Source organism: Lycium ferocissimum, chromosome 6 (assembly GCF_029784015.1).
Source record: "Lycium ferocissimum isolate CSIRO_LF1 chromosome 6, AGI_CSIRO_Lferr_CH_V1, whole genome shotgun sequence".
Classification (NCBI taxonomy): Eukaryota; Viridiplantae; Streptophyta; class Magnoliopsida; order Solanales; family Solanaceae; genus Lycium; species Lycium ferocissimum.
Window position 1 is genome coordinate 43,708,262 of NC_081347.1, and position 11,394 is coordinate 43,719,655.

Sequence of the window (11,394 nt, forward strand, 5' to 3'; positions counted from 1 at the left end):
TTAATTATTCATGTTTTATTTTAAAACTTATTTTTTTATGTATAAAATTACATGAATAATTGCCACCCATCAAGAACCTAAAAGTAAGTCCTTAAACAGAAAAATGATATTCATCATGTTAATGAAGATTGTCATTACATCGATTCGCCTATATTAATTTCCTTTAACATAAGAAATTTTATACTTAAAAAGTATTGGTAAGTAGTAATACATCCCTTCCTGAACTTAATTATTGCTTTTAAAATTCATTTACCGTGATCCTTCTCCCTTTTCATGTAACTCATGTGGTTGAAGAGGCAATAAGCCTTTAATTAGATAAAATAATTATAGGAAAATTCCTAATACCTTTCATTATGCTTTGAAGAGTCCCAATGGTTTTTCAGGGAAAAAATGACATAGTTTCAGTTTTTTATAATTAAACTAATAAACTTATAGTTACAAATAATGAAGAGGAAAAACAACTGAAACGCTTATTCTTAAATGTTTTCTCTTTTACTTGAGCAACTAATGTAGATAATTATAGACTTTTTGATAGAGTGACTTTATTTTCCAACTAATGTTTTGAGGAAAATATAAAAGAAAAAGGTTAAAAAAAAAAAATTGACAAAAAAATAGATGAATGGTGATGCAGGCTTAAGAGATGTGTCACCTCATGATCTTCTCTTAGATCAGCTTTCCACTCCTGGGGCACAACTACTCTACTTTTATACTTCTCCTATTCCCCAAACTGTTTTCCACCATCAGCGATATGAAATTGACGGAACTTGTAGGTGTCATAAATTTAAATAATAAATACATGAAAAATTAAAAGCAAACGATTAATACTACCCTAAAAATGAAGTTATATTCTTGCCAAATATCTGCTTACAACAATCAAAATGAACTTTTAAACTAGTCGGACCGAAAAGCAGAAAACATAAGTAGGTAGATAGAAAGCAACATATAGGTAAAGTGTTATTCATTTGAAAGGGAAATTTCAATAGAATTCAGAATATAGATGTTGACATGTAACATACACTATTATTTTTGTATATACTAATAAAGTTTGAATATTGAAACTTAAAACTACTGTTAGTCTGCGAAAGCCATGTTTCTATCATAAAAATTATTTACCAGATACAACAAAGTAAAACACAACAAACCATAACATAAATCAAACAAATTATTTCAAATTAGCTAAATAATAATATAACTCAGAAGTTGCATCATTCACTCACGGCTTTTTCCGGAAAAGTATATTTGCCAATGAAAATTAGCTAAATAATATATAAAATATCATGAAATTGGATACAAATTTGATTGCATTGATGTGTTTGTATAGATATGTATACATAGAGATAAGCAATTTTAAGAATTTGAAAAACTTACATATAGAAATTGTTGTATTGTAGGGAAAGATGCCGAGGGATCTATGTGAGCTTTCAAGAAGAGAGGTCTAACTTCTCTTAATTTTTCTTTTGTAGAAAGATTTATTGACTTGAACCCTTTCAAAAGCTACTTGGAATGATATCCAATCCGACTACTCCAATTTAACATATTCTCATTTCCTCATGAAGGGTTTGAAAGGTTGGAGCAGTAAATGTAGAGACTTGATTTTTTTCTTAATTACAATAAAGAAAAAGAATGAGTAGAGTAGTAAATGTTAAGACGTTTTAAGTTTTTATTTTTACATTAAAGGTTAGGAATGAATGGAGGAGTAGTAAATGACACATTATTCTTGTACAATAATAAAAAATATAGGAAAATATGAAAATTCTCAAAGTAGGAGAAAAAAGATAAATAGAATCGTGTTGCCAAAGAGAGTCTTTTAGTACATCACTCTTTTTCGCTTTTTTCTTTATATTATATATAGATCTTTTATTTTGGCAACAAAGGAACGACTAAATGAAAAAAGTAACTTTAGCTTGTGTTTGGTCAACTAATTTAAAAAATATTTTTGAACAACAATTAGTGTTCGACCAAACTATCAAAAAGTGCTTCTAAGTGTGTTTTCTCAAAAGTGCTTTTAGGGAAAAACTATTTTTTTTAGCTTTTGAAAAACAACTTCTGCTACTCAGTAGAAGCAATTATTTTTTTCCAAAAGCTTGACCAAACACCTCACTTTTTGAAAACAATAAGCATTTTTGTCCTCCCAAAAGCTTGGCCAAACAGGCTAATAAATATCATTTTGCACTTGATTTATAGTTTCATTTTTCATTCTTCGATAATTATGGCTTATATATGATGGATTTGAAGGGTGAAACATTATGTCCAAAATTGGAGGATTGTGTGACTGGTACTTAATATAATATTCGTTAAGTGAACCCTTAACTCGTTGTAGGGTAACCTTTACAACATGTTAAGACCTATGGGCTCTACTGTTATACAATCATGCAGCAAGGCTCCTAAGAAGTTCAATCATTATGTTATATACTGGCAAGAACTTATAAATGGCGTAAAGGTATCATTATAACAAGATGAACCTGTCAAAAGATGACGAACGAATACAAATTCAGAACAAATATGTACTAGGTATATCCTTGAACTTCTAAACGAATACAATTATATCTTCATGGGAGACACGACCTAACTTAAAAGAAAAGAGGGGGAAAGGAAATTTAAGTATGGAGTTGATCATCGATAAAGCTATAGTAATGGTGCTCAGCTCGAGAGCTCCTGTTCGTCGTCTATATGTCTGGAACAGAAAACGTAAGAGAGTAAATATAAATTCAATAAATGGCATAGACCGTCATTAGAAGTCGAGACAAATCTTTTTATGAAAATATACGATGCCAATGCATGCATACAAAAGAAATTACCAGATCTCCGTTCAACAGAATAGAGTTCTTAAAATAAGAAATGAGGGATAGATGAAGTATCACAATTTGCTAAAGCTCCTGTCGTTTATGCAAGTTCAAGTGTCTTGACAAGGCTGAACCATAATAGAGTCATTTCTACCCAGAAATTCAAGGTGAAGTTAAAACCCGATTCAACCGAATCCTATTTCAGAACGATTTTAGATGGATAAATTGACTCAGTGTCACGGCGTTTTCAGATATCAACAGTAAATCTCTGTGGTAACATCATGTCAAAGTGAAGAAACAAGAAACGAATACAACACTTAAGAACTCATGTTGATTTATTAAGCAAGTAAAATTTAAGGCATACGTGGTTCCTTTCAAGATTGGATGTCCAATATCCGGAGCTCCATTTACTTGTGTTAAATGCTACCACTTTAGAATGACAGGCTGCTTCCAATACCCTACTTATGCACCATCTGCTTAACTGGAGAATGTAAAACCAGCAAAAATTGAAATCCATTTTCTGACATTGAGGTTTGGCTGAGTAGTCTGCCGTGTCAGTTCAATCCATTGACATAGAAGTCGTCAAATGGATCTTTGGAAAGGTGAATTTCCTGGAAGCTACTGCCACTGTGACCGTTCGCAACCGACGTATGAACGCGTGGATTGAATAGATGTTGTTCAGGCTGCCAGTGTTCAGCGGACTCAAGTGGCGAACTCTGAGGAATTGCATGCATCACCTCTTCCGGCATGCTGATCTGGTTTACATGCTCAGATGATGAATTATTTGACAGAAGAGAGAGAGCACGAGGTAATTCTGGTGCCACACCCATATTTACTGAGAACATGGTCTCCTTGAAACCTGATAGAGAAATCAAAAGTTTTTGATACGATAGATAAACATCCATGGTAATATTGTACTTTTTAAAGTAAAAGTAATGACATATTGTGTATTTTACTTGGTGCCAAGGGTGAATCAAATTATCTAGCATTTCCAGTTACTTTTCTGAACACGTGTGAGCTTAAGAGAACTCTCATAAAACTGATAAAAGACTGCTGCTACTTAAACTTCATAGCATAGCATTTCTACATTCTTCTCTCTTAATTTCTCTTTAGAAGACTTCTACAAAGGTAACTTCGCCAATCATAAAAGAAAACAAAATAAATTGGATTCAAGCAAGTAATTCCTATTATACTGACTAGGGGCAGTCCGGCGCCAAAATGGCACATTTTTGTAGCCTAAAGACAAAAATGGCATGTCCTTTTTTTTTCTATACCCAATTGGGTTTTTCGTTGGACAACCAACGAAATGTTAAATAACATTAACGTCTCCGTCATTTTGTTAAAAAAAAAATATATATATATATATATTAAAATACCACTTCATTGGGCTACCAGCGAAATGTTTTTAATTTTTTTCTTATTATTTTGTTTTGGTGTCCAGCGAAATGTGGTTTTAATTTTTAGCATTTCGCTACTAAACCAGCAAAATATGTTTTTTTTTTACATCTCGTTTATATTGTGACTCTCGTGACTTTAAAAAAATAAAGTTGTAGATTCAAATTTAAGACAAGCATTGATTGGTCACATCAATATTTTTTTTTTTTTGTAGTTCGTGACTCAATTTGCGAACTATTTTACTTTTGTTCGGTCAATAAATACTGCCTATCTTTACCCATGTTATATCCTTCGTCTTTCAATTTTCTTTTATCCATTTCATATCTTTCAGGATTGTAATGTCCGACACCCTTCACATCCAGGTCTGAGTGAAGAGGCCAGATGAGGTGCTAGTTTGACGAACGTGAAAAGAAGGTTCGCCAAACCCTTTTGGTTCCAAGGTTGTTGGGAATTGCTAAATGCGGCGAAATCTTGTGATGTTGCTGGTGGATCAGTGACCACATTAGAAGAGTTATATGGAGCCTCAGACGGAATCATTGATGGGCCAGATATATCAATGGTCGGATAGTGGGAGCTGTGTGTATCCATAGATGAGTGATATGGAGCTTCTGCAGCAGTCATAGATGGGCCGGAAAAATCCACCAATGGATAATATGGACTGGATAAATTCGTGGATGGGTGTGGCTCTAAATCATCAACGTGAATTTACCCAGTCCATATTATCCATCGATGGATTTTTTCGGCCCATCTATGACTGGTCCAGAAGCTCCATATCACTCATCTATGGATATACACAACTCCCAATATATAATACGACCATGGATATATGTGGCCCATCCATGATTCCGTCCGAGGCTCCATATAACTCGTCTAATATGGTCACTCCACCAGCAACATCACAAGGTTTCGCCGCATTTAGCAATTCCCAACAACCTTGGAGCCAAGAGGGTTTGGCGAACCTCCTTTTCCACGTTCCTCAGACTAGCACCTCATCCCGGCCTCTTCACTTAGACCTGGATGTGAAAGGTGTCGGAGATTACAATCCTGAAAGATATGAAATGGATAAAAGAAAATTGAAAGATGAAGGATATAACATGTGTAAAGATAGGCAATATTTATTGACCGAAAAAAAAGTAAAATAGTTCGCAAAATTGAATCACGAACTCCAAAAAAAAAAAAAAAAAAAAAAAGGTGTGACCAATCAATGCTCGTCTTAAATTTGAATCTGCAACTTTATTTTCTGTATAAGTCAGGAGAGTCGCAATATAAACGAATGTAAAATTAAAATCACATTTCGCTGGACACCAAACGAAATGCTAAATAATAATAATAAAAAAATTTAATTGCATTTCGCTGGGATTGTAACAAAATGCGAAATATTAAAAAAAAAAAAATTAAAAAAAATTAAAACATTTCGCTGGTAGCCCAACGAAATGGTATTTTAATTTTTTTTTTTAACAAAATGACTTAGACGTTAATGTTATTTAACATTTCGTTGGTTGTCCAACGAAAAACCATTTGGGTATAGAAAAAAAAGGACATGCCATTTTTGTATTTAGGCTACAAAAATGTGCCATTTTGGCGCCGGACTCCAGAAAAATCTACTGCTACAAGCATATTTATAATTAGTCAACATGTCATCTCAATGTTATTGTACCATTTATGAGAGGAAACCCACAATGTTAACTGATATTATATTTTCTTTACTCCAATCAGAAACATATCAATGCTGGAGGCAAATTGACTAAGAAATCAAACACTCAAGCATCTCCCGTTACAGCCCATCAAATGGGAAGTATCCGGAATAAATAACCTTTCTTTTCAAGCGGCATTCAGCCAATTTGCCCACACCTCGACTAATCCACAAGGCACCATAGCTCTCCACCAACATGCATAATCAATAACCATTTTTTTTTTTCATTATAACCGAGGTGTCCGGGCAGCTTGCATGCACCTCGATTAATTCCACGAGATACCTGCTACCTCCCACTAACAACAAGTACGAGGTAACTCTGTCCAAGCCAGATTTGAAGAAATCACCTATTATTTTTGTCTCCGCAAGGATTTGAATCTGAGACCTCGTGGTTCTTCTCTCACTTCATTGACCGCTAGGCCACATCCTTGGGTGCATAATCGATAACTTTGTCCACCAAAGTTTAGACAAATGGGATAAATTCACCTAGTGTGCCTCTGTTGTATTTGTACAGTGGTCTCAAAAGCAAAAATTGTCACTCTAGCTCTTTGACTGTGGGGCTGCCCCCTTGGCGTGTACTAGCACTAGATACCTACTACCTCCAAAGAACAAGTTTACTGATAGCTATAATGTAAAGAAGTAAACCATTGCAGCCCCTAAATTTTGACAAGGTTAGTGCATATTACTTGTATAACACATGCTACTGAACACTTCACTTCTTTTCGTCAGCGCTCACAATCTGTGATGCAAGGGAACCAACTTAACCATCATCTCACCCACTTTTAGTTAAGACCCTTGAGGTTATTAGGTAACAGCTTTATGCTGTCACCTAAATCTTTCAATTTTCCAAGATACTATGTGTGCAAGAAGAGAGAAAATAAGTCATGCTGCATGCTTTAATTAGTTTTTGATATATTCCAGTTTAGTTCTTACAACCCAATTGATCACCCAACAACGAACTGCTTACGCTATCTATATTCAGCTTCAACCATTATTTTAGGTCTCAGCAACAAAACAAGTTGGCTAATTTGTAATAGAACATCTCTATTGAACTTGAACCCTCGAGACTTTGAAAGAAATGAAGGATAGGACAACCAGAAATCAGGAACACCAATCATTTCTAACATCTGCAGAACCAATCTTTATACCCCAACATGCAAGGGTTTCCTAAGGCATAAAGGTAAATCTTTCAATAAGGTGCTCCAATGTCACTCATCAGATATAGGTCAGTTCCGAGAAAAGGAATGTGCAGAATATGAAATTTACCCAATAGGTGCATAAGGAAGTTTCAGTACTCTTGTAAGCCATGTGGTTATAACGCAAATATAAGTTGCTATACTAAGATATCTTGCAGCCATAAAAAATCACTACTAATTATCAAATAACCAGACAAAATCTTTAAAGAGAAGTAGCCGTACCAGCACAAAAGTAGAGATCTTTCCCTCTAAATCAGGAGAAGATTGATGATGGAGTTTCATGCATAACATAGGAGACCTACGGATTTAAAATGAAAACTATTGTAGGGCGGGGTTCCTTGGTATCGAAACAAACCTTGCCTGAAGACCTCGGCTGTGGTGCCGTTGGATGCCGAGTACAAGTTAGATGCATTGGTCTGCATTTCAGTGGTCCCTGAAAGCTTGACTCCTCCCACAAGTGACTTTCCATTAATACTGTCAGCTCTGTAAGGTTTTAAAGTTAACCCTCTTGTTATTGTGAACTTGGAAACTTCAGAGGTTTCCCAGGTAGTATCTACAGCAGTTTTAGAGTGGAGAAGGGGGCCATTGTTGAACACAAGATTCATTGATTGCCTATTATCTGTAAATGTATAAGCACATAAAATGATACTGGGTAAGCACAAAACAAAAACAATGTAAGAGATCTCTTCCAATTAGATGATAAGGTAGAAACCTGAAAGTAAAAGGTTTTAATTAGCTCCCAGCCCACACCCCCATCACCAATTGCAGAGCTATACTTTGTCCAGGAAGATTCAATTGGCAACTCTTCGCCGGAAAATTACATGTAGGAGGGTCAACTTTTTTTTATTTTTTATGTACATATACTATATGTTGAATCCGCTTGGCTTCTTAGTAATGTTTACTTCTTTATATATTGAATCTGCTTAGAGAAATATTTTGGCTCCGCTATTGCCGCCACCACAATCTCCACCCGTCATGCACCACCACCCACCACCACAAATAGAAATGTATGATACGACAACAGAACATGAAAATGCAAAACAAGGTGAACTAAAAGTTGGATGAACCTCCACCGGCAGAACATGTGCAAAGAAACATGACAGAGTATGATACTTGTAGAGGACTTAAAAGAAAAAGCCACATTCCCAAGTCAGTAGAAGCATTGATTGACAGAAACAGCATATCCCATCTCACATGCAGAACCTCATGGGCTTACTTTCCAAAAGAAAATTGATCGAGAAAAAATATTCTTATAGGTATGCATGTCTTAAAATGTATGGATTTGAGCAAAACAATGCCACATAATTTGGTTGTTTGCACCAAAAAAGGAATTTCTTATAGAAGCATTGACATTAAATCACATTCCTGTCCATGTTAAAAATTAGCCTTCTCCTGTAGTTCTTGCTGAAGAATTTCATTTGAATGCTCATATAAGTTACATTTCAGAAGAAAAAAAACCCAACCTCAACATAGGAACATACCATAAAACCATGAAGAAAGCCTCGTCGAGTTAAATTGAATAGTTTCCTGCTGTGGCTTGCGGCGGCGTGCATTGTGATCAGAAAGCCTCCTGCGACAGCTTCGTTTCTTTTCATCAAAATCAGACAAGCTATGGAACCTTCAGTGGGAGAAAAAAAGGAATGAGCCATTATGATCTCAAATATGCTTAAGGACTGAGCCCAAAACGCCATAGGAATCATACATCCAGAAGAACAAATTGTTACTAACTAAAATTTGGAAGCCAAACATCTAACTACAAGATGCCCTAATATAGGTTCATCAAATGAGGTTTACCTGCTACACTGCTGACAAAAGCGCCGCTCGACACCTCCTATGATGACCTTTGGGAATTTAGAATGACTGTGACAAACTCGGTGCTTTCGGTGATATTCTTTAGCTGAAGACAGATCAAGATTGCAGCCCTCAACCTGACAGCGCGGAATTAGTGCATTCTGACTAGAGGATTTTGTTTTCTTTGCTGCAATAACAGATGATACAGGGATCACGGAGATGGAGGGGAGCTTAACACTGCTTCCACCACTGTTGCTTTCAAATGTTCGCTTACCAAGTTTCAAACCAGTCAATGGTCCATCATAGCCTATCGAAGCCTCCATAGGTGGCGAACGTCTAGATAGCTCAACTTTGCACCGTTCCACATCCTTACCGAGATTCCCATGAGAGTCATCAAATGCTTCAAAAGTGAAGTTGGATTCTTTCAACCCCTCGTTTGGTGACGAGTCAGTAGAAGCTGATATTGAACTACGCCCCACGTCAGAGCCATAACCACTGCCAAACCCTGATAAATTGAAGGATCCACCATCAAGTTCTCCCGCTTCATCAACTCCTCCCCAATCTGTTAATTGCAGTTCTTTCGGACTTTCACAAGCCTTTGAACCAAACATCATCGTGTTTCCCCACTCCCATTTTACATTCCACTCCATGTTGTATAAAAAAGCAACACGGCTCCACTAAAATCTCAGCACTGCATTACCCCACAATATATTTCTAGTTTGACAAGTACATAATTTCACCAAAAAGGCAAATACCGAACTTCATCAAACAATAGGGAGAACAAGAATGAAGAACCAAAGCAGAAAAAGAAAAATCTAGGGTTGATTTCTCAGATTGTCACTCAACTAATAGCTATTATCTTAGAAAGTCACCTTTCTTATTGATTACAGTTTTCTTCAACAAAGAAAATGACTCTCTAATATAACAACTACTCCCCGGTCCAGTTTACTTGTCATGTTTTTTTTGCACGCCCCTTAAGAAAACATCAACGAAAAAGGTAATTTGACTAAGTTATCCTTATTTATTGTCTGATCTCAATTTAATACTACGTTCTTTTTCACCACAATAATAATCTCTCTCCACATTTATTGAACAAGGGCAAAGATGGAAACCAGTGGTTAATTATATCTCGTTTTTTCTAAAATAACAACTCTTTTGGACAATTTATTTTCAGTAAGAACGATGAGTAAAATGGACCGGAGGGAGTATTAGTTGAGTGAGGATATGAGAAATCAACTCGAAATATCTAAAAGGATATAGGACAAAGAGAAGACAAATACAAGATTAAACACAAGAAGAAAAAAAGCTTACATTGAGGTTCAACTCATGATGCAACTGAGCTGGTACTCGAAAGCTGTAACTAACTAATTTCCTCCCAATTGCAAGATCATCATCTTTCTAATCCAAAGCAAGCACAAGCAAATTAAGACAATAGTCAAATTATCAACCCAGCTAAATTGATAGATTAATTTACCTTTTACTTGTTTTCCTTAACAGCAAGAATTTAAAAAGTATGGTTGACTAAAGAAACAAAGGAATAAGTCGACAACTACAAACGTACCAAAAAGACTTGTACAAAAGCTCAACGCAATTCAATCATAGACCACAAATATATGGGTTACACAATGTTGATATCTTGTATTCCATTTATTAATACCACGACATCGTTTTCAGCCACTGTTTCCTCCCACCCAATTAACTAAAATAACAAATAGATATTGAATTATTAAGCTTCCATCAACCCCTGGAAGGATAATAATGAACAATTTAGGCTGATTGTGACATATCAGAAATTTATTTTTAAAAATTTTGTAGGATGACTGTTCATTTATCACTTGATTATGAAAGCAAAAAGATGTACAAGAAAAACAGAAAACAAGAAAAAATAAAATTTCTTTTGCAATTATATATTTTGTCCGCAAGGGTAGTTGATTCTTCTTTGGTCCCCCACGTAGGGTTTCATTGTAATCAACACCGGAAGTGGAGGAGCAACATTTCTATGCTACTAATAGTGGTCCCCTCATTTCTATTTATTTTTCTACTTTTAATTAGGCATAGAGTTAAAAATAATAATTGAAACTTATGATCTCAAACTAAAATATCTAAAAAGTAACAAAATGTCTTTTACAATTGGTTTTAAACATGCGACGTTGAAAGTTGAAATCAACACCGGAAGTGGAAGAGTAGCTTTTCCATGCTACTAAGTAAATTTCCTAAAAGGCCACTCATGTATTGAGAATTGACCACTAATATCATTTTTGTTTTTTTAGGACTAGAATATCACCTAGCTATTACTATTTTTCTCAAAATATACTAAACGCCTAAAATCCCCTTCTCTCCTAATTGGCATGCCATGTCACATAAAATTCTATTTATTCATCCAATCTATTTCACTTAATCCAATCCAAACTCATTTAACCAACCAATCCATATCTTATACCCATTCAAGATGTCTAAGCACTTCTATGCCAGATTTGCGTTCATGATCCATCCTAAAATTATTTCATTTTTGAACAATCTTTTAAAATATGTTTAG

At 35.2% G+C, this 11,394-nt stretch overlaps 1 protein-coding gene across 13 annotated transcripts; it reads right to left on the reverse strand.

Moving 5' to 3' along the window:
• Positions 1-2,857: 2,857 nt before the first annotated feature.
• On the reverse strand, positions 2,858-10,847 carry LOC132059705 (squamosa promoter-binding-like protein 12). Of its 13 annotated transcripts, none has more exons than XM_059452430.1 (6): positions 10,420-10,847; positions 10,170-10,252; positions 8,862-9,572; positions 8,549-8,685; positions 7,423-7,686; positions 2,858-3,642 (listed from the first exon to the last, which is right to left on the reverse strand). In XM_059452430.1, exons 3-6 carry the CDS (start codon positions 9,506-9,508, stop codon positions 3,338-3,340), a joined length of 1,353 nt encoding a protein of 450 aa, XP_059308413.1. In that variant the 5' UTR covers positions 9,509-9,572; positions 10,170-10,252; positions 10,420-10,847; the 3' UTR covers positions 2,858-3,337. The 13 variants fall into 13 exon arrangements, with proteins under 13 accessions (XP_059308413.1, XP_059308411.1, XP_059308412.1 ...); XM_059452428.1 differs by having other exon boundaries at positions 10,170-10,256; XM_059452429.1 differs by having other exon boundaries at positions 10,333-10,847.
• Positions 10,848-11,394: the final 547 nt, after the last annotated feature.

What these genes read in the sequence shown, in the direction of transcription:
- LOC132059705 (XM_059452430.1), bottom strand. Translation starts at nt 9,508, where the DNA reads ATGGAGTGGAATGTAAAATGGGAGTGGGGAAACACGATGATGTTTGGT. An exon ending in TTTTGTCAGCAGTGTAGCAG is followed by an intron (nt 8,686 to 8,861) that starts GTAAACCTCATT and finishes CTCCCACTGAAG; the next exon opens with GTTCCATAGCTTGTCTGATT. An exon ending in AGCCGAGGTCTTCAGGCAAG is followed by an intron (nt 3,643 to 7,422) that starts GTTTGTTTCGAT and finishes TTTCTCTATCAG; the next exon opens with GTTTCAAGGAGACCATGTTC.